Source organism: Leptonychotes weddellii, chromosome 3 (assembly GCF_054177405.1).
Source record: "Leptonychotes weddellii isolate Sample4059 chromosome 3, ASM5417740v2, whole genome shotgun sequence".
Taxonomy (NCBI): domain Eukaryota; kingdom Metazoa; phylum Chordata; class Mammalia; order Carnivora; family Phocidae; genus Leptonychotes; species Leptonychotes weddellii.
The window spans coordinates 67,950,445-67,974,051 of record NC_138371.1 but is presented as its reverse complement, the minus strand read 5'-3'; the positions used below and the strand labels follow the sequence as shown (position 1 = coordinate 67,974,051).

At 37.0% G+C, this 23,607-nt stretch overlaps 1 protein-coding gene across 1 annotated transcript in view; it reads left to right on the top strand.

The window, feature by feature from the left end:
* The window catches only part of GPD2 (glycerol-3-phosphate dehydrogenase 2), a 101,245-nt gene that overhangs the window by 20,328 nt on the left and 57,310 nt on the right, over window positions 1-23,607 (top strand). The window contains exons 3-5 of the mRNA XM_081814420.1: window positions 11,269-11,393; window positions 12,678-12,775; window positions 13,815-13,978. Coding sequence (XP_081670546.1) covers window positions 11,269-11,393; window positions 12,678-12,775; window positions 13,815-13,978 — 387 coding nt within the window. The remainder of the gene's footprint in view (window positions 1-11,268; window positions 11,394-12,677; window positions 12,776-13,814; window positions 13,979-23,607) is intronic.

The window sequence follows — 23,607 nt, the reverse complement described above, 5'->3', positions numbered from 1 at the left end:
CTTTTTCAAAGCCTAGACAAGATCATACTATAGTCATTACTTTGTAGTGTGTTACTTTCAAGTAACAGTATATTTAATCATGTCTAAGCTATTCATTCTTTTTAATGGCTGAAGAATTCATCCCAAGGATGTTCTTGTTAATGATTCTTTAGGTTTCAAGTTTTTTGTTTGTTTGTTTGTTTGTTTGTTTTTCCTATTTAAAACAAGATTGTTTGTGAGTTGAGTACTGATCCAGCTCTGAGAATAAACAGATTAGTAAGATGTGGTTTTTATCCTCCAGGGGCTTATAGTTTGTTAGTCTTTGCTGAACAAGTGCGTTTTTTCTTTGGGCAGTGAAGGACATTCGGTAGTGATGAGGACATGAACTGGTGCATGAGCTGATGACCACAGTCAAGTGAGGGGAGTGATGGAGATGGTGGTGATGATGATGACTTTGGGAAGATAAGAGGTTCCAGAGCCTGGCTGTTGACCAGATTTTAAATTTTTATAGTTAGTAGTGATTGACTGAATGTCATATATGGAGCTTTATATCTATGGAATATCCCTTATAAAAGGGATGGATAAACCTTAGTTTGTATTTCGGGCACCTGGGTGGCTCAGATGGTTAAGCGTCTGCCTTCGGCTCAGGTCATGATCCCGGGGTCCTGGGATCAAGCCCCACATCGGGCTCCCTGCTCGGCGGGAAGCCTGCTTCTCCCTCTCCCTCTCCTCCTGCTTGTGTTCCCTCTCTCACTGTGTATCTCTCTGTCAAGTAAGTAAATAAAATCTTTAAAAAACAAAACAAAACAAAACAAAAAAACCTTAGTTTGTATTTCTTTTATTATGCTGGTAGCCCTTGGGGGGGGTAGGATTTATAATTAAAATGTATAGAGATGCTGAAGTTAATCTGTATTTATCCTTTTACTACAATTTCTGATCATATCAGTAGCCCTCTGAAGTGTGAAATAATCATGGGCATTTGGTTAATGAATTGTGCATTGTTGCTGTTCATTCATGGAATTTGCTCTTTTATTATATTTGATGCTTCACTTAACAACAAATTTTGCTTTCTCTGCGTTTGATATGTTTTTACCAAATTATTCCTGATTGTATCCATTAATCTTTAGTCACATTTGACAAAAATAAATTACTGTGATCTTTTAAAGTTACCAGTAATAATTAGATTTTTCAGGACATCAAAGTTTTGGGGGAACCACTAGATGTTAAAGGGCTTGTATAGAAATGTTTGCACAAGGTTTTTGATGAAATACTATGCCCAAATGCAATTTTGGTAATGGATAAACAAAGACTATAGAAGGCAGAGAAAAAGTCATGAAGTCTTCCTAATGAACATTTATTTACATTCTTACCCTCTGCCTTTTCTTGGGAATTAATTTTCATTTGTTTCATTTGGGAATATGATTTTATAAACATAATATGCACAATTCTCGTCACGTTCTTCTGCAGATTTCCAGAATCAATAGAAATCGCTTCTCTGTTTAACACTGGGTCCAGTCTCCAGGCAGGAGCCCAGTCTTGAAGCGCGCAGCTGGAGGCACTCTGCCCCCAGGGAGAGCTGAAATGAGGAGAATCTGATAAATATAATCACCCCCTCAGGGTTCTTCAAGGTGTTTTTTTTCAGGTTTTTTGTTCTTTTATGTATCGGGGATCACCTAGGACATTTTTGGTTTAAAAATCTGATTTATAAGTTTAACCGTTATGGCTTTTAATTCAAATTCCAGAGAAGACTGCCTCTTGCAGGAGGGAAACGTTCATTGTAGTTTTCCTGTTCAAAAAAAGCTATACATACTTTTAGTTTATGAATGGTATGTGTCTGGTAGTTCTTCAGTTCTCAGTTTCAGCTCGTCTAACGCAGTATAGCCCAGTGATTAAGGATACAGGTTGTGGAATTAAAATGAAGTGGGATCTAGTCTTGGCTTCATCACATACTGGCTTTATGAGCTTCTACAAGTGTCTTAACCTTGTAGAGAGCCTCAAGGTTCTCAGACATAAATGAAAGAGAACAATGACACTTTTCTGCCTAAGTAAAGGTTTGTGAGAGGGAGGAGGTGTGTGCATTGTAGAAAAAGGACAGGGAGGGAGAGCCTGGGAAGATAGTGCATTCTGGGAATTACAGGTCGGCTCCTTCACTCCCTTCTACTTCCACCCCTCTACCACCATGACGGAAGAGAAAATCCTATTTCAGGACAGGAGACTTGCAACAGATGAAGTTTGCAGTTTTCTGAACACTGCTAGTTAGACTCGATTGCAAAGTCCTACTAAAATTAATTGGAAATTTAATGTAATTTTAATTAATATACTGCTTTTCTTTGACAGGAGTTGGGGGCGGGACTTGAAAAATTATGCTAAAGTTTATCTGGAAAAATAAGCCTATGAGATTTACCAGATGAATTCTGAAAAAGAATAATGATGGGGCGCCTGAGTGGCTCTGTTAGTTGAGTGTCTGCCTTCAGCTCAGGTCATGATCCCAGGGTCCTGGGATCAGCCCACATCAGCTTCCTGCTCAGCAGGGAGTCTCCTTGTCCCTCTCCCTCTGCTGCTCCCCCTGCTTGTGCTCTCTCTCTTTCTCTCTGTCAAATAAATAAATAAAATCTTAAAAAAAAAAAGAATGATAGTAGAAGATATAGAGATCTATCAGATATTAAAGTGTATTCTAAAGCTACTTAAATTAAAATAGTTTGCTAAACAAATATAGAGATAAGTGGAACAAAAGAGCCTAGAAATAGATCTAAATACATAAAATTCAGAATATGGTAAAGTCAGGATTTCAAATCTGTCATTATTAGTTATTTAATAAGTGGTGTTGGAGTATCCACTTTCCCAGGTTTTTGTATGTATATGTGTGTATGTATATACATGTAAATACATATGTATATATATTCTATTTGTCATATTCCAAGTGAACCAAGGATATAACCATAAAACACCGTAAACCTATTAGAAGAAAGTATATGTGGATATTAAAAAAAATGTAGTAAAAAAGGTATTTTTAAGCAGGACAACAATAGAGCCATTTTCCTTTTGGAAAATTTTGCTAAATCTGATTTCATAAAAACTAAAATTTATCTATGGCAAAAATAAAATAAACACATGTGAGACTGGGAAAATATTTATAACCTAGCAGACAGGGTTTGTTATATTGTTTTTAACTTTTCTATATCCTTTGCTTTAGTACGTCTATGATAAACAGCTGGATTCTTTTGCATTTTTTTTTTTAAGTTTATTTATTTATTTAAGTAATCTCTACACCCAACATGGGGCTTGAACTCATGACCTCAACATCAGGAGTCACATGCTCTTCCGACTGAGCCAGCCAGGAGACCTGTTTTTTTTTTTTTTTTTTTTTAATGCTTAATAAATAGAATCTATCTTTATTTTTTAATTAAGTTTTTTATTTTGATTCCAGTTAGAATCTATCTTTAACTAGGTGAATTTGATCCATTTAAAGATAGATTTTATCTATTAAGCATAAAGAAAAAAGAATGAAATTTGATCCATTTCCATTTGTTTGGATCCCATATACATTTATTTTGTATTTTTACCTTACATCTTTTATTTTACTTCTTTTCCTTCCTTTCTTTCATTCATATGAAATCACTTTTGGATCACTCTGTTTCCATACCTTAAACTCTATACGTAGAATCCTTTCCACGCTCGAGTCCCATCAGAGACTTTTCCCAGAGTCAAATTGAGGCTCTTGACCTGTGTTGATATTGAGCATTGTGCAGACCAATTGCTGAGCCAGCTGGTGGTGCTTTGGCTTAGGTGATGCTCTCTGTGTCTGTCTTCCTACCTCCTAGATATGTCCCCGCAGATAGTCCACAGCCCTGGACGGTGGTCAGCAGAAGCATCTCCACAATCACTCGTACTGGCTGAAGCCCTTCTTTAGTTCCCAGCATTCAGGTGGTCAGTCCGGCTTCCTTACCTCTCCTTGCAAGGGGAGACCTGTATTCCTCTTGCCCTTCAGGGATTGAATTTTTGGTTGCTTTTGCCTGTTTTAGACCCAGGGCTCAGCAAGACAGAGGCTTTGGCCTAACCACTCTGCTCTGAATTTCTGCTACATTTCTGATCCAAAGTGTGTTTATTTTTGAGTCAACCACGTTCTTTAAATATACATAGGGATCTGTGTTTGCAGACGAGGAGGAGTTCAAAGCTGAACTCATAATGCCATATTGATCAAAATTTTACTTACAGCAATTTATAATGGGAAAAACCTGAGATCTGGTTTAATAAATTGGGTACATTCAGTTATCCAAAAGAGGTTTATGCCTATTTTCAGGGAAAATGGCTAAAATGTATCATAAATTGGAAAACAAGTTGTGAAGAATGAGTTTATTAATTCTGTTTGTGTTTAAAGCAAAAAGGTACATAGGTTGTATACTTTCATAAGCATATTAAGTTTCTGGTAATATTTATTTATTTATTTATTTATTTATTTTTAAAGATTTTATTTATTCATTTGAGACACAGAGATACAGAGAGAGAGACAGAGAGCATGAGGAGGGGGAGAGGCAGAGGGAGAAGCAGGCTCCCTGCGGAGCCAGGAGCTTGATGTGGGGCTCCATCCCAGGACCCTGGGATCATGACCTGAGCTGGAGGCAGACACTTAACCATCTGAGCCACCCAGGCACCCTAAGTTTCTGGTAATATTTAATATGGGACATTTTTATTGTTAACATTGGTTATGTCTGGATTTTGTAACTAGGAAGCCAGTGGTGTGTTAGTCTCTCTTTTCATCCCTTGGATATTCCTCCTCTCTTTGAACACTGGCAGTTTTTATAATAAAAAAATAAAAAGAGGAAGCAACAACAGCAACTCCCTTCTTCCCTCATAACTGCATTACTCTAATTAATGTTATGGCTTAATACATTTTTGTGCCTCCATAATCTGTGTGTACTTAAGGAACACAAAGTATGTAATGATACATTCTACTGCAAAGTGGTATCTTCATTAATAGTTTATCTGTTTCCTAATATAAATAGCAATAGTATTAAATAATCAATCCAATATTATACAATTATGTAAAATGTTAACATTCATTGTTAGGAAAAACTAGGCCAATGCATAGGATTCATATTGCTGAGGATTAACAAGCCAGGTTTACTTTGCACTGTAGAGTGTTATTTTTTTAGGGAATTGATTTTTCATATAAAATGTTCAGCCTTTGGGTTAGTCCCTTGTCTTATTAATGGCATTGGCTTTCTGAAATCCAAAGGTAAGTGCTAAAAAAAGATAAACTTTCCTTTCCTTAAACTACATCATTTTTCCTTCATGGGGCATGTGGCTTTAATACTTATGCTATGGTACTAATGTACAGAGTGTCTAAATTTTTTGATTTGTATATTACCTTGGTGCCTCCGCTAGGTAATTTACAGGGATTTATCTCTCCTTTCTATTTAAAAATATCTAAATAATGCCATATCTGAAAATTTATTCTAATGAAATAATTAAAAATGCAGAGTTTAAACGAAAATATGTTGCAGTAATATCTGTGATAGTGAAGGTATGAAATAACCCAAATGTTCAAAAATAGGGAATTGAATATAAATCATTGTAAATATTTAATGTAATACTATTCATACATTAAAAATAAAATTATAGAAAAATATGTATTGACATGGAGAGATGTTTACAATAAATAATGTTAAATGAAAAAAATGGAATATATCATATGATCCTATTTTTGTAAAAATGTACATATGTGGTTATATACATGCATAGAAAATGCGAACGTTTAAATGTTCACAAATGTCAACTGTGGTTATCTCTAAGCAGTGCGATTACAGGAGAGTTTTATTTTGTTCTCTTTACTTCTCTGCATTTATTATATTGAGCATGTTTTCATGCATAATAAGATAATCAGTAAAAGGTATTAAAATATACTTCTGTTCTATATCATGTTGTGAAAGTTAAATGTCGTACTATTCTTCCCCTTAGAAGGTAATTACTCCTCTGTATTCATCCAACTGTCTTGAGCCACAAATTGGTTTAGCTGGAAGTGCTTGGTAGCTAGATGTTCTCACTCAGGTCAGCAAAAGCAAAGCTGTAAAGAGCCGTATTTAGTTCATGCCCCTTGCCACACATCCCTCAGAATACAATTTGAACTTGCTACAAGATGGGTTGAAGATGACGGAAAGGCAGATTTCAGTTGACTTTATTCTTCCACTGTAGCTAACCTTGTTATCCACCTAAGATTTTCAGAGTCATTTCACTCCGAATATTAATACTTCACCGCTGTCATGAAATTCCTGTGAATACCTACTAAAAGCAATCAATAATAAATAAATAAATAAAATAACAGTACCACTCCTAAATGTTCTGGTTCATCTCAGCAGTGATAGAGCTCATTGCTTTCCATAAAAAGTAACTGCTAAGAAGAAAAGAAAAAAACAAAAACTATTCCTCATAAAATCTTGAACTAGTTTAGTTGAATTACTGTAAATGCACAGAGAGGTCAGCCCTTCATTGCTAGGCACGTGGGATGGCCATTCTTTCTACTCTGAGGGAAGATCTTCCCGAGCTCCTCAAATCCACAGCCAGGAGTAGTTGCCTTTTTTTTTTTTTTTTAATATTTTATTTATTTATTTGACAGAGAGAGAGACAGCGAGAGAGGGAACACAAGCAGGAGGAGCGGGAGAGGGAGAAGCAGGCTTCCCACGGATCAGGGAACCCCATGCGGGGCTCGATCCCAGGACCCTGAAATCATGACCTGAGCCGAAGGCAGATGCTTAACGACTGAGCCACCCAGGCGCCCCCAGGAGTAGTTGCTTGAAGCCTGCGTACATTATTTTTGATGTCCTTCAAACTTAATTATTTTATCTAAGAGCGCAAAATGTTAGCATTAAATGTCACTTAAAAATACTGTTCAGTGTCTTTAAAAAGGTAAAACAGTACCCTCTTTTCACTTCCTTACTTTATACTTAAAATATCAGAAAGCTGTCCTCTTAATTTTGGATCAGTAATTTTTGAGGGGAGGAAAATTTTGGATTTTGAGGGGTGAAACAGAAAGGAACATATTAGATAATGGAACTGTGCAAGATTATAAGGCTTTTAAAAATTTCAATGTCTTTGCTTTAGATGGTTAATTAGTTAAAAATATATTTATGAGAGGGCGCCTGGGTGGCTCAGTTGTTGTGTCTGCCTTCGGCCCAGGTCATGATCCCAGGGTCGTGGGATCGAGCCCCACATCGGGCTCTCTGCTCCGCGGAAAGCCTGCTTCTCTCTCTCCCACTCCCCCTGCTTGTGTTCCTGCTCTCGCTATCTCTCTCTCTGTCAAATAAATAAATAAATAAAATCTTTAAAAATATATATATATTTATGAGAAACAGAACTTCTAGTAATGTCTTGATTTTGCATCATTTATGTCCTCCCTCATACCATTGTTCTCATTCAACAAAAATGAGAAAACATTTAGTGTGTAATAGCAGTTGAAAATTTAAAAATATTTTCTTTTTTTTTCGAATATCTGGGTGTTTTATGTGTTTGGTTCTGAAAACTTTTGGTAATATTTTTAGGTTACATGGTGCTTGAATATATCAATTTAGCTATAACTTTGGAGGTTACATTTTTATGTTTTTTTGCTCTGGAAGAAGCAGTATCATTTCGCTCCAGGAATTTTGGTGGGTAGCTTGATGATATGGCACTAGAAATAATAGGACAAGCAAAACAGCCTGGTTTGACAGAGGAGCCCATTTTAACTTTTGTTGGTATTCACTAGGGTTTTTCACATAAATACATGTGAATAACTTTTTTAAATGTCCAATACTTGCAAAAGCAGTTTTGAGGCTTTAAAGTGTTAGCTCTCACTTACATATCCTGAAATAGCCTCCTGAGATGGCTTGCTAATTCCTAGAGTAGTTCCCTGCCTCACACTCTTGTCAGTTTAGGAAAGAAAAAAAAAAAAAAAAATCCATCCTGATAACACAAGCCCATAAAATTCTCTCCTCATATCACTCTCCAGTACCATCTTCTGCCTTGTGAGGCTGGACTCAGGAGCAGGGTTCATTGCCCTGCTCCTGCTGTATGGCACACATCCCCTAAATGGTCTGCCCCCCATCTCTTGACCCCTCCACCCCTACTCTCCACCCCCACAGAGAGATCTTTTAGAACATTAATCTGATTTCTCAGCTTAAAACACTTTGGTGGTTCCCCTGACAGCACAATTGTGTTTCTCAAAACAATATCTGAGAATTTCTGGAAAAAATTGAAATGTTATTCCTTTTTTATAATCATCATAATAAAAAAAGCAACCAGCAATACCTTTCCTCAAAATGGATAACTTGGAGCTGAGAACAGTGCTTGGGTTCATGCTTCTTTAGCATTGATGCCAAATCTTGTACTTTCTTTTTTTTTTTCTTTCTATAATATTTCTTTTATTTTCTTTATTGTAGTATGATTGACATATAACATTAGTTGCAGATATACAATAATAATTTGATATTTGTATATGTTGAAAAACTATCACAGTAAGTCTAGTTGTACTTTCTGACAAAGCATGTGCTTCTGAAATCAGTCCACGACTTGGAGCCATGGTCTCAGAGGCATTTTCCTTTTCAGGAGACTCAGATATTACTTACTTGTGAGAAACAATTGCCCATAGGACAGAGTCCAGATTTCCCGGTGTGGATGAAAGGCCGTTTGTGATCTGCCTTTTACTATTCCTCCCCCTGGATCTCCTTCACATTGTCCCCAGCCCCTGAGTGACAAGCGGCCCCTAAATGAGCTGGGCCATCTCAAGCATTTGCCTTTCACTTGCTTAAGTACTTTTTATTTTTTGCCAGTGATCATTCCTTCCCCTCCTATCTTGAACGCATACTCCTCCGTAAACTCAGCTTTTCTTGAAGACCCCAACCCCAGGTGCAATGAAAAACTTATATTGTGTCTGAAGTTATTAATCACACGGGGAATCATGCCATCAATAAGCTACCCCAAAATTTAGTGGCCTAAAACAACCTTTGCTATCACACAATTTTGGTGGGTCAGGGATCTGGCTGTGCCTGAGCCTGGGTTCTCTAGCTCTGAGTGCTTCCTAGTAACTCCCGTAGTTGTTGGCACGATTCACTTCCTCACTGGTGTTTGGACTGAGGCCTCAGATCCTTGTGACCTGTTGCCTGGGGGCCTGCCTTAGGCCATGGTCTTAAAACATGACAGTTTGCTTCATCCTAGAAAGCAAGAGAGGGCAAGAGAGAGAGAGCAGGAGTCACAGTCTTCTGTAACCTAGTCACAGAAGTGGCATGCCCTAATTGTTGCATTCTGTTCATTAGAAGCAAGGCGCTAGGTCCAGTCCACGCTTGCGGGTAGGGGATCCCATGCTGGGAGGTGGGGATTACTGGGGACAGGCCCAGGTGGGGAGCCAGGGGTTGGATGGGAGGGCTCTCTCACTCTCATGTCCCTGCCTCTCGTGGGGCAGGCATCTTGGTGCCATGACTGGATTTCCAAGGTTAAATGAGAGGTATAGTTTAAATAATCTGGCTCTTAAATGCCCTTCGAAAGTCAACTCCCTCACCCAATCTTCAACTGAAGACACAATGGTCTATTTTAGCGCTGGAAGATCTCTGTTGGACTTACTAAGAAAAGGTGAAAAAGCTCACCAAAGCATTCTTGAGATTACCAAATGTAATCTTGACTATGCAATTTTAGGTTTATGTCCTGATTTTAACTTCTAACCCAGAGTAAGATAAGAGTTCTCTGTATTTGCAAATCTTAGCACCTATAAAACTATTGCACTTACTTGCCTCTCTCTGAGCTGGGAGCTGCATGACAGCTTGGTCCATGCCGAATTCATTTCTAATGCTAGCACTTTGCCTGGCACTTACGTTCTCCATATTCTTTTAAAATATATGTGCTAACTTGACATGTTTTCCTGTTTTTTTTTTTTTTAAATACATTCAGTACTGAATTTACTAAGCATATCTGATAGAGTTTTCAGAGTTGAGACTTTGACAGATCTTTGTCTGGCATAAATGCTTCAAAAGTGTGACCTGGGGCTACAGTACCTGTAATTTCTGTGTTATTTTGCTAGTTATTTAGAGCATTAGCACTTTTGCCCTTGAATCAAAGTTCTCTACTTTTCCTCCACGGTTTCCAAATATTTTGTCCTTTTGAGTCAAGGGAATTGCCCTGATTTTATGATGACATTTGGGTACGATATTTAAACTGTTAAAAGTTAGGAAAACGACCCTTTGGTATTAAATGTAATAAATGGCTCTGAATTGAATGCATGCACAGATTCTCTTATATGAGCTTTGTGAGCCCAAACTTTTCCAGTTACATATTCTCACTGTAATTGGATTCTATGACACTCTCTCATCCACTATGAGTATGCCAGGCATTGAAAATTCCTCCTGGCTCGGTGTTGATGTATATGTTGTGTCTTTTGAAGGTTGGGGTTTCCTCTCTAACTAGTGTATGGCACTTGTACTACTGTGGGTCCTACGCAATCCTAAGAAGCAGGGACGGCTCTGTAAGAAAAGAAAACAAAACAGAGCTGGTTTCATCCGCAAGAGATTTATTGCAACCCTCAAAGAAAGGGGCAGAGACATGGTTTCTAGAACCAACCTGTCCTTGCTCAGCCTCACCTTTACCAAAAATATTGTCTTGTCTTTACTCATGGATACTCTGCACTGGGTTTATTTGTCCTGGCTTGTATTTTTCTTTGTAACTCTATAATACTGTGCTTGCATGTCTTAGACTATAAATCCCTCAATGTCAGAGGTTATTCTCTTCCTTCTTCTTCCCTTTTGGTGCCTTTGGTCTTTTCCCCCATTTTATACCCACTCTAACACCACCCCAGAAATGGCAGCCAGCACATAGGAGGTCTGGTCGAGATTTATGGATGATGTGTTAGAGTAGACTAGGGATGAGGGGCTGGGACATGTGAGAGACTTGTAGTGAGGGATGAATGTGAGTTCCACAAGGCTTAAAAACAGCACTGAGTTAACTCTGCATGGGCCAGGATGGGTGCCAGTCTCTCCTTTGACCCTCTCAATGCCCCAGAGTATGTTATTGCCATGAAATTGTACTGTAATATTTTCTAGTTGTGAGTCATTCACAGTTTAATATGCTTCTGGTTCTGGTTTGACTTTTCCCCCAGGAAGAGGCTAAAATCTCTTCATTATAATATAGACAGTGTACTGCACTTTGAATACAAATTTATCCATGTTCAGAGTAATTTTTCTTGTGATTGTCTCTACCCTGGAGAAGTGCCTTTAATGAATTACATACAAATTGTGTAATTTAAGAAGTTAATTTGGTTTTCTGGTTACACAGGACTAAAAACAGCCCTTGTAGAAAGAGATGATTTCTCATCAGGGACCAGCAGCAGAAGCACTAAATTGATCCATGGTGGTGTGAGATATCTTCAGAAGGCTATCATGAAGTTGGATATTGAGCAGGTAATTGTATATGCTGGTTGTTAAACAAAAATTGCGACTATACTTTTTTCTAACCAATTAAAGCAGGTGGTTTTTTTTTTTTTTTTATGGCTTTTAACATTTCTTCCTGTTGGAAATACCTATTTAGTGTGTATTCTGCTGGCATATCTTTCAGGAGAGGTGTGCCGGCTCTTTCCCGTAACATCATGTTTATGGGTAATCAGCAGCTTTTTCCATGCAGGCATGTCAAGGTAGCAAATTTACAAAATCACCTTTGGTTATGTTGCCTTTTAACAATTGTGATGGTTTGTTTGTTTGTTTGTTTGTTTTGCCAATGGCTACCACATTGCTACTTTCCAGACAGTTTCAGGGGGACCGTGTTGTAATACAGGAGTGTTAAATTGATCCTCTTACTGTAACTGCAATCATACACTCATATTGCCACTGACATATTCTTAAGGAAAAGATGATCTGAGTCATGCTTTTCTTATGTCACACTTTATTGTGTCCAGTCTGCCACCATTTGAAAACTGCCAAGGCAGTGTGGAAGATGACATTTCCCAGAGGGGTAAAAAAAATCAGCTGAACTCCCTATCTGCTTCTGGTACATGGAAAACATAGCAGTGCTAACTTGACATTGTCAGTTTCCAATGTGTCTTCTTTTCTTCCGTGTCTCTTTGGCATCATGATGGATGCAAAGAAAAGAGCATAGGACCTAGAATCAGATGACTTGTGATGTATTCCAGCTTATTTATTCAATGTCTACGAGCCTCAGTTTTCTCATTTTTAAATTAGTGTTATAAAAGTAATCCTAGGCTTTTCAGAGAGGCATAATGAAGACGAAGGGAGTCAAGACAAAAGTTTTTCTGTAATCTATAAAATACTGTGCAACTCCTAAGTATTATCTCTGCTTGTGTTAGTGGAGGCAAGGAGGGAACATTTAGCGTGAATTTGAACAATCTGTTATTTCTTACACGGGGAAATATTATAGAGGACTGAGAAGGCGGACAATACAGAGAATGCAAGATAAATTGTTACAATAATCTTGTAACTCAAGTCAGGAAAAGATCTGACACCTGGGAACTCTGACAGCATGTTTTTCTCCTATGCAAATACAGTTAAGGTTTCTAAAAAATCTTTCAGGTTGACGCATGATGTATTATTAGAAATTTGATTAGGAGGGAGCTATCCTCACTCAGAGGTAGAGAGGTTTCTGTGTATCAATCAGTTGGCAGGGTGTCTATTTGCCATTTGAAAATATTATGATCTGTTACTGCCAAACTAATTTTCTGTTTTGCTTTTCAGTATAGGATGGTAAAAGAAGCCCTTCACGAGCGTGCCAACCTACTAGAAATTGCTCCCCATTTATCAGCTCCGTTGCCCATAATGCTTCCAATTTACAAGTAAGCCTTTTGATATCATCTCTATACTATTTGCTTAACTGAGGTCAATAGAACAACACCATTTTAATGGAAATAGTCCCTCAATGTGTATTTCTTAATGTACTTTTAATTGGTCCTAATCTTTAATCCTTTTCAAATGTTTGCCTTTGTTGTGTTTAAAAGTGTGGCTTTTCCTGAATTACCCTTTTCTGACCCACCTCTAAGGGCTAGATATTGAAGGCTGAAGAGGTTGTATTCTGTGTTTATAATTAGTAGTTTCTAACCCCAGTTTACCGAGAGTCTTTAGAAGAGCAACGGCATTTGGACTGGGGAACAGAAGAGGGTCGGTCATTGGCAAACAAAAATGCATAGTCAAAAAGTATCCTGCTGCAAAATCTGAACCTAACATGTACCAACTCCAAGCCTAAACCATTTTGGCTCATTTTAAATTTCCAAATTAACCAAAACTGAAGTTTGGTTTAGAGGTGTCAGATTATAAATTATAAAACCCAATTTTCCTGATGTTGTTAGAGCTGTCCATGAACTTGCCTTAAGTTGGAATACAGGTAATATGAAACAGTGGTTTATGCAACTGCTAGCCACATGAGAGTTGTGAGTGCCTAGAAACAGATTTTATCATTTTTGTCCATATTTTGTCGTAGATGGCTTAGGACATCGTGAACCAGTGAATCCCTACCCTGGGTGCACATGAGGGTCACCCAGGCCCCCAACCTTCGTCCACTTAAATCAGTCTAGACATGTGAGGCCCAGGTATCTGTATTTACGGTTGGTGCTCCCCAGAGAATTCCCATACGTGGCCAGGTCAAGAAGCACTGCCTTAAAGATGATTCATTTAAAGTCTCACTGATTCATTTACTTATATAATTCAGCTCAGTTGGTGTCAAAAACAGTGATGCAGTTCCTCCTGTTTCTTTTGCAGTAAGTACACTTCTAGATATACATAGCTTTTCTTAAATGAAAAGTATGTTGTAACTTGAAGTGGCATTCTACAGTGTTCTGCTCTGTGTCTCAAGAAACCTTTCCCCTATTTATGCTGTAGGTGGTGGCAGCTACCTTACTACTGGGTGGGAATCAAGCTATATGATCTGGTTGCAGGAAGTAATTGCCTGAAAAGCAGTTATGTCCTGAGCAAATCGAGAGCCCTTGAACATTTCCCAATGCTCCAGAAGGACAAACTGGTGGGAGCAATTGTCTACTATGACGGTATGTGGTTTTTCTTTTTATAGGATACTTTTCTCTTACTCATGACCCTTTTAGTATGTTCCTAATGAGATAGTTTTGCATTCTTAATTTTAATGCTGATCTTAGACAACACACAAACACGTGTGCACACACACAAACACACTCACCATTTTGTCTAATACTAGCTGAAGAACTACCTATGGCATTTTGCTTTTAATATTGTTTGTTTTTGCATATTCTTTTTCTTCTTTCATTTCTACTTGTGTCTCATGGTTGGTTTGGTTCATTTTCCATCATTATGAATCTGGACCCCACCCACATGCCATTTAATTTGTTATATGTTTGCCAGTGAATACTTGTCTTATGAATATATTATAGTGTTGAAAGCAGCTGAGGATCTGTTAGGTTTTCTAGATGAAACCTCTATTTTCAAGGGGTTATAAACCTAGGGAAAAATGCCCCCTGGGCTGAAATTGACATGTTTGTATTTTGCACAGGACACAATTCTTGAACATATAATTTATGTGATGAAGGTAGATGAATGAACATTGCATCTGTGAAGCCAAAGCCCCAGTTTTTATTGCTTATTTTATTGTTGTTAGATGTTTTCTAACAGTAACATTATCTAATATCCATTTGCCATGTGTTCCATGTTCATTCTTTGTGTGTGGGGGTGGGTGTGGGTGTATGTGAACAATATACTTTTACATAAACACTTTTATTTGAAGGAACTAACACTTAATATATCTCCAGATGGACCACAGTACAATACAGGACAAAATAGGAAAAGCCATTTGTGAAATTTTACTATACTTTTAAAGGGTGTATGGAATTGGAAAATAGTCCAGGGATGGATGTCCATTTATAAAATAAATAGCCGGACACAGATAATTAACTGTACATGCTCAAAAAGTCTTAGAAATTTTGGACACAAAAGACAGCTTAGGCTCTATAGCTTGGTGGGGTTTTTTTGTTTTGTTTTGTTTTTAACCCCATTATGTGATCTTTTGTATTTCATGTTAGATGTTAGATATCTAAACTCTTAGCATTAAGAAATGGTTTTTTGGTTTGTTTTCTGTTCTCTCTCTCTTTTTTTTTTTTTTTGTTTTGGTCAGGAGGCTTTGATATTTATACTTCATATTATGGGATATCCTCAAGGCTACCCCCACCTTTGTTCTTCTTCTCAGTGTTAGATTTCTGAATCAATTGAGCTGTCTGTCATGCTTTCATGTGTGAGTGCAGAGTGTATATGCACAGAGGGGGCGACAGGGACAAACTCAAGAAAATGTCCTAGGAGCAACAATATTGGAAAAACGGTAAGGGTCTTAGACAAACATTAAAAGCTAGAAAAGTCACAATTTACAGTGCCTTCCAGCATCTAAGCACCACAGGGGGGGCACTTAACTACTTTTTTGGTGCCCTTGATTGAGCCTACGTGTTAAAGGACAACCTTAACTGTGAATTTGCTTTCTCCGCATCGGACCCTTGATGTTAATCCATTGTAGTTTAGTGGGTGATTATATTAAAGAGGTTTTTGGTCCAGGAGGAGCACGAAGGCGTTCTGCAAATGGCATTCTGCCCATCCTGACAAGGAAATGTTTGTGCCCTTTGCCTCACATGACTCATTCCGCCTGCATAAACCCTCTCAAATACTTGGTCGTTTTCTTTACCACGTGATGTAGCCAACACTAACTAGTTTTATTTTTTAGCTCTTGCATATCTGAGTCTCCTTGAGAGGACTGTGCGTGGATGTCATAGCTGAATTTGTGGCGTCCTGGTTTTTTGTTGGTCTGATATTGTTAGGAATTATAGATTGTTGTTGATTATAGAGAAACCAAAGAAAGTCTATGTCCCATGTGCAGAAGAAACATTATCCAAGTAGAAGCAAGAGGAAGAAGAATTTCTTTAAAATTGGTTTTCATACCTGTTACAAGTTGCAAAATTATGAGTTTAGCAAGGATTATTGAAAAATACAAAAATCTTTATTTAAAATAATTTCCGTTTGGTATTTGAAGGTTGACTGTAAAAATCGTGTCTTGAAGGGGTGACAATAATTATATTCTAGTCATTTGAAATATGTATAAGTATGTTTATTTATATTTATATTTTTATCCTTATTCTGAAATGATACAGGTCCAACTATGTCATGCTTGAGGTGAGGCAAAACAAGAACGTCAACCAAAGTGTAGTGTTGGTTTCACAACTGTAGCCACAGATGGAACAACTCCTGTTTTACCCAATGGTGTGATGAGCAAATTAAATATCAATGAGGGAGTAAGGTAGGAAGGAGCAGATAAGTAGAAACGTATTAGATGTGGTAAGTGTGTGCTCGGAGAAAGGAAGGAATGCCTTATCCCTTGACCAGACAATAACATTATCATCCTGTCACCACAAAGTATTTCAAAGAGGAAGAGTTACCTGAACATTTACTATTGCAAATGAGGTCTACACGTTGTAATTTATAAGATAAAGCTTTCTTAACAAGAAAAAAAATTCTTCTTTATAAATTGAGAATGTAATAAGCTACCCAAATAATTTCAGAACGCATTTGGGCTGTTTGAAATAACTTTTTTTTTTTTACTTAAAAAATAATTATTGAGGTAAAATTCCCATAACATAAAATTAACCACTTTAAAGTGACCAGAAATAACAATCTTTATAATTCCCAACTTGGGAGAATCTTGATTATTGGTGAAAAAGTGGCACAAGTAAGTACATTGAATTTCTAAATGCAACAAGAAGTTTGTCTATCTAAAAACTCTTATTAGTAATTCATTATACAGTTACTTCAGCATCATTGAAAAGTGACATATAACGGTGTGAAAATACAGTCAGTCTAGTAAACATTGCTATGAACTTAGACCAGTGGCTGAGACAATCTTTAACGTTCCTCAACACTGAGATGTTAGGGCTGTAAGGTGTTTCCTCTGAAGTACAAAATGTACAAGGATCAAAATAGTTTTCTTAATTATTCATAAGAGGGGCGCCTGAGTGGCTCAATTGGTTAAGCGGCTGCCTTCAGCTCAGGTCATGATCCCAGGGTCCTGGGATCGAGCCCCGCATTGGGCTCCCTGCTCGGCGGAGAGCCTGCTTCTCCCTCTCCCTCTGTCTGCCGCTCTGCCTACTTGTGCTCTCTCTCTATCTCTGTTAAATAAATAAATAAAAATCTTTAAAAAAAAAAATTATTCATAAGAACAGTTTGGCCTATGTAAATAGTGATGGCCATTGCATTTGATTAAGGCAAAATTTATTCCCCCACTAAAGTCAATGAGGGCAATAAAATAAATTCCATATACTTTTAAATGTAGTAATTATAGTGGCTATTATGTGCTTGGCATAGGTATGATCCATTTGCCATCTTTTGTTGTTAAACTGCTGAAAAACAAACTCACACATATGGAGGAATTACTACCAACTTTTTCAGTGCAGACAAAGTAAATGTCAAATTTCTCAGTAAAATTTATGTGAAATGAAAGTTGGGATAGGAAGTGACAGATCAGGTTATATTTTCTCCTGTCTTCTGCCAGAGAAAACATACAGTCAGCTCACCGGTTTTCTGAAGGAGACAATCCTGGGGTTTCCTACCTGTTCCTTGCCATCTGCTACCAGAGAGCCATCAGCTGAATGCTGGCCATGGCATTACCCCTAATAAGGTAGGGAAAATGGTGGCTAGTCCAACTCTCAGCAAGAAGTATTTAAGGCATGACAGGCTTGGGTGTCTTGGCATGCTGGGAGATATGAACTAGCTCTGGAGGGGGGTACCAGTTTCCTAAGGAACTTATTTTGTCTTCTTCTGTCAACTTGACTTTAATCTTCCAGTTGGTGCCATTCTAGTTGGACTCCAGTTATCCAATCCAGTGAACAGAAAATGAGATATAATTAAAAATCATTAAATATTTAAAACCAGTAAATACTGCCATTAAGCTTCTGTAAGATGAAACTGGAGAACAAAATTACAGCTTTAAATTCTTCCTTCCGAGAGTCAAGATACTGACAGAGAGAGATGTCTGTTATTTCATACCCCGTGATGTCCTGAAGTATTCCTTATGCACATATGAAAATAGCTACCTACAGGAAATTACATTAGCTTTCCTAATGTAAATAAAAGTTGGTTATATCCGTGTTTCAAAGGGGGACTTAAAGCCCAGGGTTCACTAGAATATTCATTTTTATTCCAGCCTAAAACTCAACAGCATACAAATAGATGAATTCAGCTCGTGAGAGAGCAAAGCCAATTTAATCTCTGGCTCCCCTGAGGTAAATGTAGTTCACGGTCCTGCCCCCACCCCAACCTCAGCTATAATCCCTGGCTCCTGGAGGTAAAAATGCACTGAAGTGAGGAAAATTCTGCAGCAGGATATAATGATCCAAAATGACAGGGACAATAATGACAATGAATTTCATGTCTCCCAGTCATGAGCTGGAGATGCTTGACTAGGCTGACTTATACAATTAAATTGTTACAGGTACAGCAGGAAGTGCAGTTAGCTGTGTGCTTTGGGGGGACGTGCCTCTGGCAAAAGGCATGTTGCGGAATCCAGACTCTCTCGTTAGGAACAAACTATTACTCCTCGAGGCACGCACCCACAATTGTATACGTTAATAAAAGAAATCCTGGGTCAAAGGCAAGTCTTTTAAGGTATTGATTTTATCTATTTTGAAAACTAAAAAAAAAAAAAAAAAAATCAATTACCCAGTAACACAAAGTTGATTTTTTTTTTTCTTTTTTGGTCTTATGCTTTTGTTTTTGTTTTTCCTTTGACTTCCTGGAATGTAAGTCAAACCTAAAGATGGTGCCTTTAATCCTCATTTATAATATTTGCAAATACAATTGTTGAACTAATTGGGTGTTATCAACTTTGAATCGGACAGACACATTAACTTCTTCAGAGTAATAGAAATAGGTTGAGTAAATAGCCAAATGATGTGGATGTACAAACAAAATAGAGTACCATTATGCAAGTTTGGGCCATGTGCTCCTTAATATAATTTCTTGGAGGGTTGCTACGGTGATCTCTAAAGTGGAGCGTGTGAGCCGTGTGGGGTGCACAGGACCAACCGCTAGATGTAGAATGAACAGATTAGAACTTCTACTTGGCTACATTACTATCAAATTCCTTAGAAATGATGGTTTTTACATATGGTTCAAATGTCTATAATATGTAAGTACAAGGATTTATATATGTATGTGTGTGTGTGTATATATATATATGTACATACAATAGTGCAGGTATGCAATTTATCAATAATTACATATTGAGGTTATATGCTGACATTTACTTTACTTTGGGGACACTAGACTTAATTTTTCTTTTTTGAACCACTGGGTTAGTAATTTGTCATCATTTTATGTCTTTGATAACAGACTAATTTGAATGTTTTCAAGATAGATGTATTCAGCTAGAGGAAAAATTCCCCTGAAAGAAAAAACATCACCAAACCCATTCCTTCATTTCTCAAGGCCCAATTTCTGTGAACTTTGATTGAGGGGGTCTAAAAACTATCAACAAAGAGGGAGTATTGTCTTGGGGACCTCAACATTATCAAAATTTGGCATGATACATTAAAATTTTGTTTATTGTTTTTATTTTTATTTTCCATCTTAAAATAAAAATATCATAAATTCATTTTAAAATGTAAAATAGTTGTATTTGCCAGTAATTCTCCAGGCTCCTAACCCTTTTTTAGATCCTTATTGTTGTACACACTGAGGTATAAAATTATGTAAATATTGATGCATATAAAAGAATACATTTAACGTGTATATAAAGAACCTGGAATCCAAAGGCGACCTTAAAATTGAGAACCAATACATTGAGGCTATTTGTGACTTCAAATTGTGAATATTCCCCATTTCATCCTCCTCGCTCTTTCCTAGAAATTACTATTATGAATTTTATTATTAGAGTTTCTTCTCTTCCTTTTTTATCTTATGTAAATATATTTGAAAACAACCTATTGGTTAGTTTTGTTTTTAAACATTGTAAAAGTATAATATGATGTGTTATATAAATCTATATAAAAACTTTGGAAAACCAACACTTCTAATAAAGTTAAGCATACACATACCTTGTGAATCAGTAATTCTGCTACTAAATATATACCCCAGAGAAACTCTGACACCTGTCCACTGGGAGATAAGTACAGAAAAGTGCATTGCAACACAGGGTATAATTTCAAAAAGGGAAATAATTCAAATATTCACTTGTCTCTGGATGCTTTGCAATCATACTTGAAAAGTGCTTTCCAAAGTGCTGTAGTGTAGTTAAAACAATCAGCAACATGGAAGTACGTGACTTAGGCTTACAAACTGTATTGAGTTTTGAGCCCCACATTACACATCTATGAATTTAGGCCTTTAATACCTCACTCACAGTATATTTTGAGATTTAAATGATTTAATAAATGTAACATAATAAGCATAAAACAATATTGAAATATTAAGTGTTTTATTTGGGTCGATTTTATGGATATTCTATAGTCCACGAAATTTCTACTTTTCATGTTACAAAACGAAGCATCAGTTCTACCTAGTCTCTTTATATATATAAAATTTGTGGAGTCTTCCAGAAAAAAAATTTGCAAAACATTCTGAGGAGTAAGGAGAATTTTATGCATATAGCTATGCTCCAGTTAAGCATATGATCTCTGAAACTGAAGGGTTAAAAGTACATTTTAAAAGAAATTACTCTAAAATTATCTACCTCTTAGACATTGATCTAGAACATATTTAATGTTTCTTCTTGTGCATATGTAGTTTACACTTAAAAGTTAAGTGAATAATTTTTATCTTGATTTTCTGCTGTCGTCTTTTCCATTGTATTTTTCCTCTTGTTTTCCGTGAGTTAGATTAGTGAAACTGACATCATTGCTCATATAGTAGGCATCTTTTTTTGCCCCTGAATTCTGCCTTTTTGCTCTTCAGTGTATCTGGATACCAACTAATGCTAAATGAAGTTTGACATGTACCCCTAAGAAACAAAAGTTATAAATTGTGGCTTCAAAGGAAACCTTGAATAAATAGGACACATTTGTGTCCACCCAGGCTAACATCTAACATATGCTTTAGCTTCCTGATGATGAGACAGAGCAAAATAGCCCCTAGGATAGTTTGCAGTGGTTTATTGCTCACTTGACCAGCGCATATTAAATACCAAGCTTTCATCCCCTTATAATTAGTTTTTAAGAAAATCAAAAGCACACAAAAGTAGATTTGATCAGGTGTAGCATACTGAGATAGCAGTAGTCATCCGTATTCTACCCTGTATATACAAGCTTAAAAACAGTCAAAATAGTAGGATATATATGCATATAAGTTGTTTGAGCAGATAGTTCTGGTGGGTTCACAGCAAGCTATCTGCCTCACACTCTGTTCCTCAACTGACCCATTGTCTTTTAAATTGAAATATAGTTGACACACAATGTTACAGTTAGTTCAGGTGTATCCCAGTTGACTTTAAAAAAAATGATACAGGATCAAAGGCAAAAGCTATTGTATCAAAAATCTCCATGCCCTCTTGCTTCCAGTTTACTCATCCATCCATCCATCCACCCACCCATCCATTTATTTATTTGTTTATTTATTGTACTTCTACTATTTTCCAGACATTGTCCCTGGCATTAGGGTCAAATGCATTAAAAACAAGAGTTCTGAGATTTCAGGTTTTCAGAGAGTTCAGTGCATATATGTCAGATATTGTGCCAAACACATGGTCCCTACGGCCAATAGTGTTTTACATTTGTGTAGCAGAGTATGGTTTTCAAAACATTTTTTTTTTCCTCATAAATGATCTTGGTTGACCCAGCTCAGTATATATGCTGGAATGGGATATTCTGGTCCCTCCCCATTTTACAGGGGAAAGGGAATCATAGACAAATATCTGGATCAGTATTTGGACATGTGGGGATGTGAAAGTTTGTTTTGTTTTGTTTGGGCTAAAAAGAAAAAGAACTTTCCAAAATGTAGATTATAACAGTATGGCTTCTTTTAGCTACCATTTGGTTTTAAGTATGTCACAGACTTTAACAAAAAATAGCCCAGTAGTTCAACAAAGTATACACATTTTTATTAAGGGGAAGTTCTAGCATGTAAAAGAATAAAAATGATAAAGTGAACTTCCAGTTTGAACACTTAGAAACTCATGGCTAAACCTCATCTATATTCTTATATACTCTCTCCTATCCTCCAGATAACAAATATTTCATCAATGAATATTTTAGTCTGTATCCTTTTTAAAAAAATATTACTGAAGTATAGTTGATATACAATGTCATATTAGTTTCGGTGTACCACATATTGATTTAACAATTCTGTACCTTACTCAGTGCTCACTATGGTGAGTGTAGTCACCATCTGTCACGTGCAACATTATTGCAATATTATTGACTATATTGCTATAAGTATAGCATTTTCACCTCTGCAACTTATTTATTTTATAACCACAAGTGTCTACCTCTTAAATCCATTGTTAAATACTTTTTCAAAATGCAGCCATATCTAAAATGTTTTAAAAATAATTTCTTAATAGCAGATATCCATTCATGTAGTCTTATAACCTTAATTGGATCCTGATTTAAAAATACACCCATAAAACAAATAAAATCCTCATTAAGGTTCATGTATGCCAATAAAATCCTTTTATAACTGACAGGTTTCCCATCCCTTCCTCTGTTTTCTCCTTCATTTAACAGGACCTCTGTATTTTCTGTACAAGTGGTAGTTAGGCTTATTCCAATAATCTTTTGCCGCGTAAGAAACAACACCCGAGCTTAGTGGCTTAAAATATTAATACTCTCTTGAAGTTCTGAGGAAGGAGGACTCAGCTGACTGTTTCCCACTTGGGATCCTTCATATGGTCAATGAAATGGCCGCTGAGGCAGGAGCTCTCGAAGTTTTCTTACTTACATGTCTGGCTCCTGGGCTGAGAGGACTGGACAGCTGGGAGCTGGCCCAGCATCTCTCTGTCACTGTGGCTTTTCCATGTGGCTAGCTTGGACTTTCTCACAGGGTAGTGAGACTTCTTCTGTGGTAGCTGGCTGACCACAATGAGCATACCAAGGGGCCAAGGCATAAATGCAAGACTTCTTCAGACCTAGCCTTGGAAATCACACAGTGTCACTGTTAAAGTGTTGTTAAAGTGAATCACAGGGACAGCCCAGATTTAAGGGATAGGACCCTACAAAAGTAAAAAAAAAAAAAAAGCAGCTTAAGTTATTGGTAAGAGGAGGGACATCTTTGGTAAGTAACCACAGGGAGGCTGGTTTTGTCAAAAATACTTGGTAAGTAGTGGTGTGAATTTCCATTACATGTCTTTCTGCTGCTTTTTTTTTTTTTTAAATCAGTCATTATAATCATTGTCTAGATCAGTAACAGTATTTCATTAGAGGTTGGGGGCTACAAAATGATATGTTTCCAGCTGTCTTTCCAACTTCATTTATTAGTGGGATTACTTATAATTTCCCTGCCTTACCCCTTTGCCTACCTTGAGGTACATTTTGTATAAAGTGTTGTGGTAAAATGGTTGATTCTTTCCACTTATATACTAATTTTCAAAAATAATAAGTTAGGGGCGCCTGGGTGGCTCAGTTGGTTGGGCGACTGCCTTCGGCTCAGGTCATGATCCTGGAGTCCCGGGATCGAGTCCCGCATC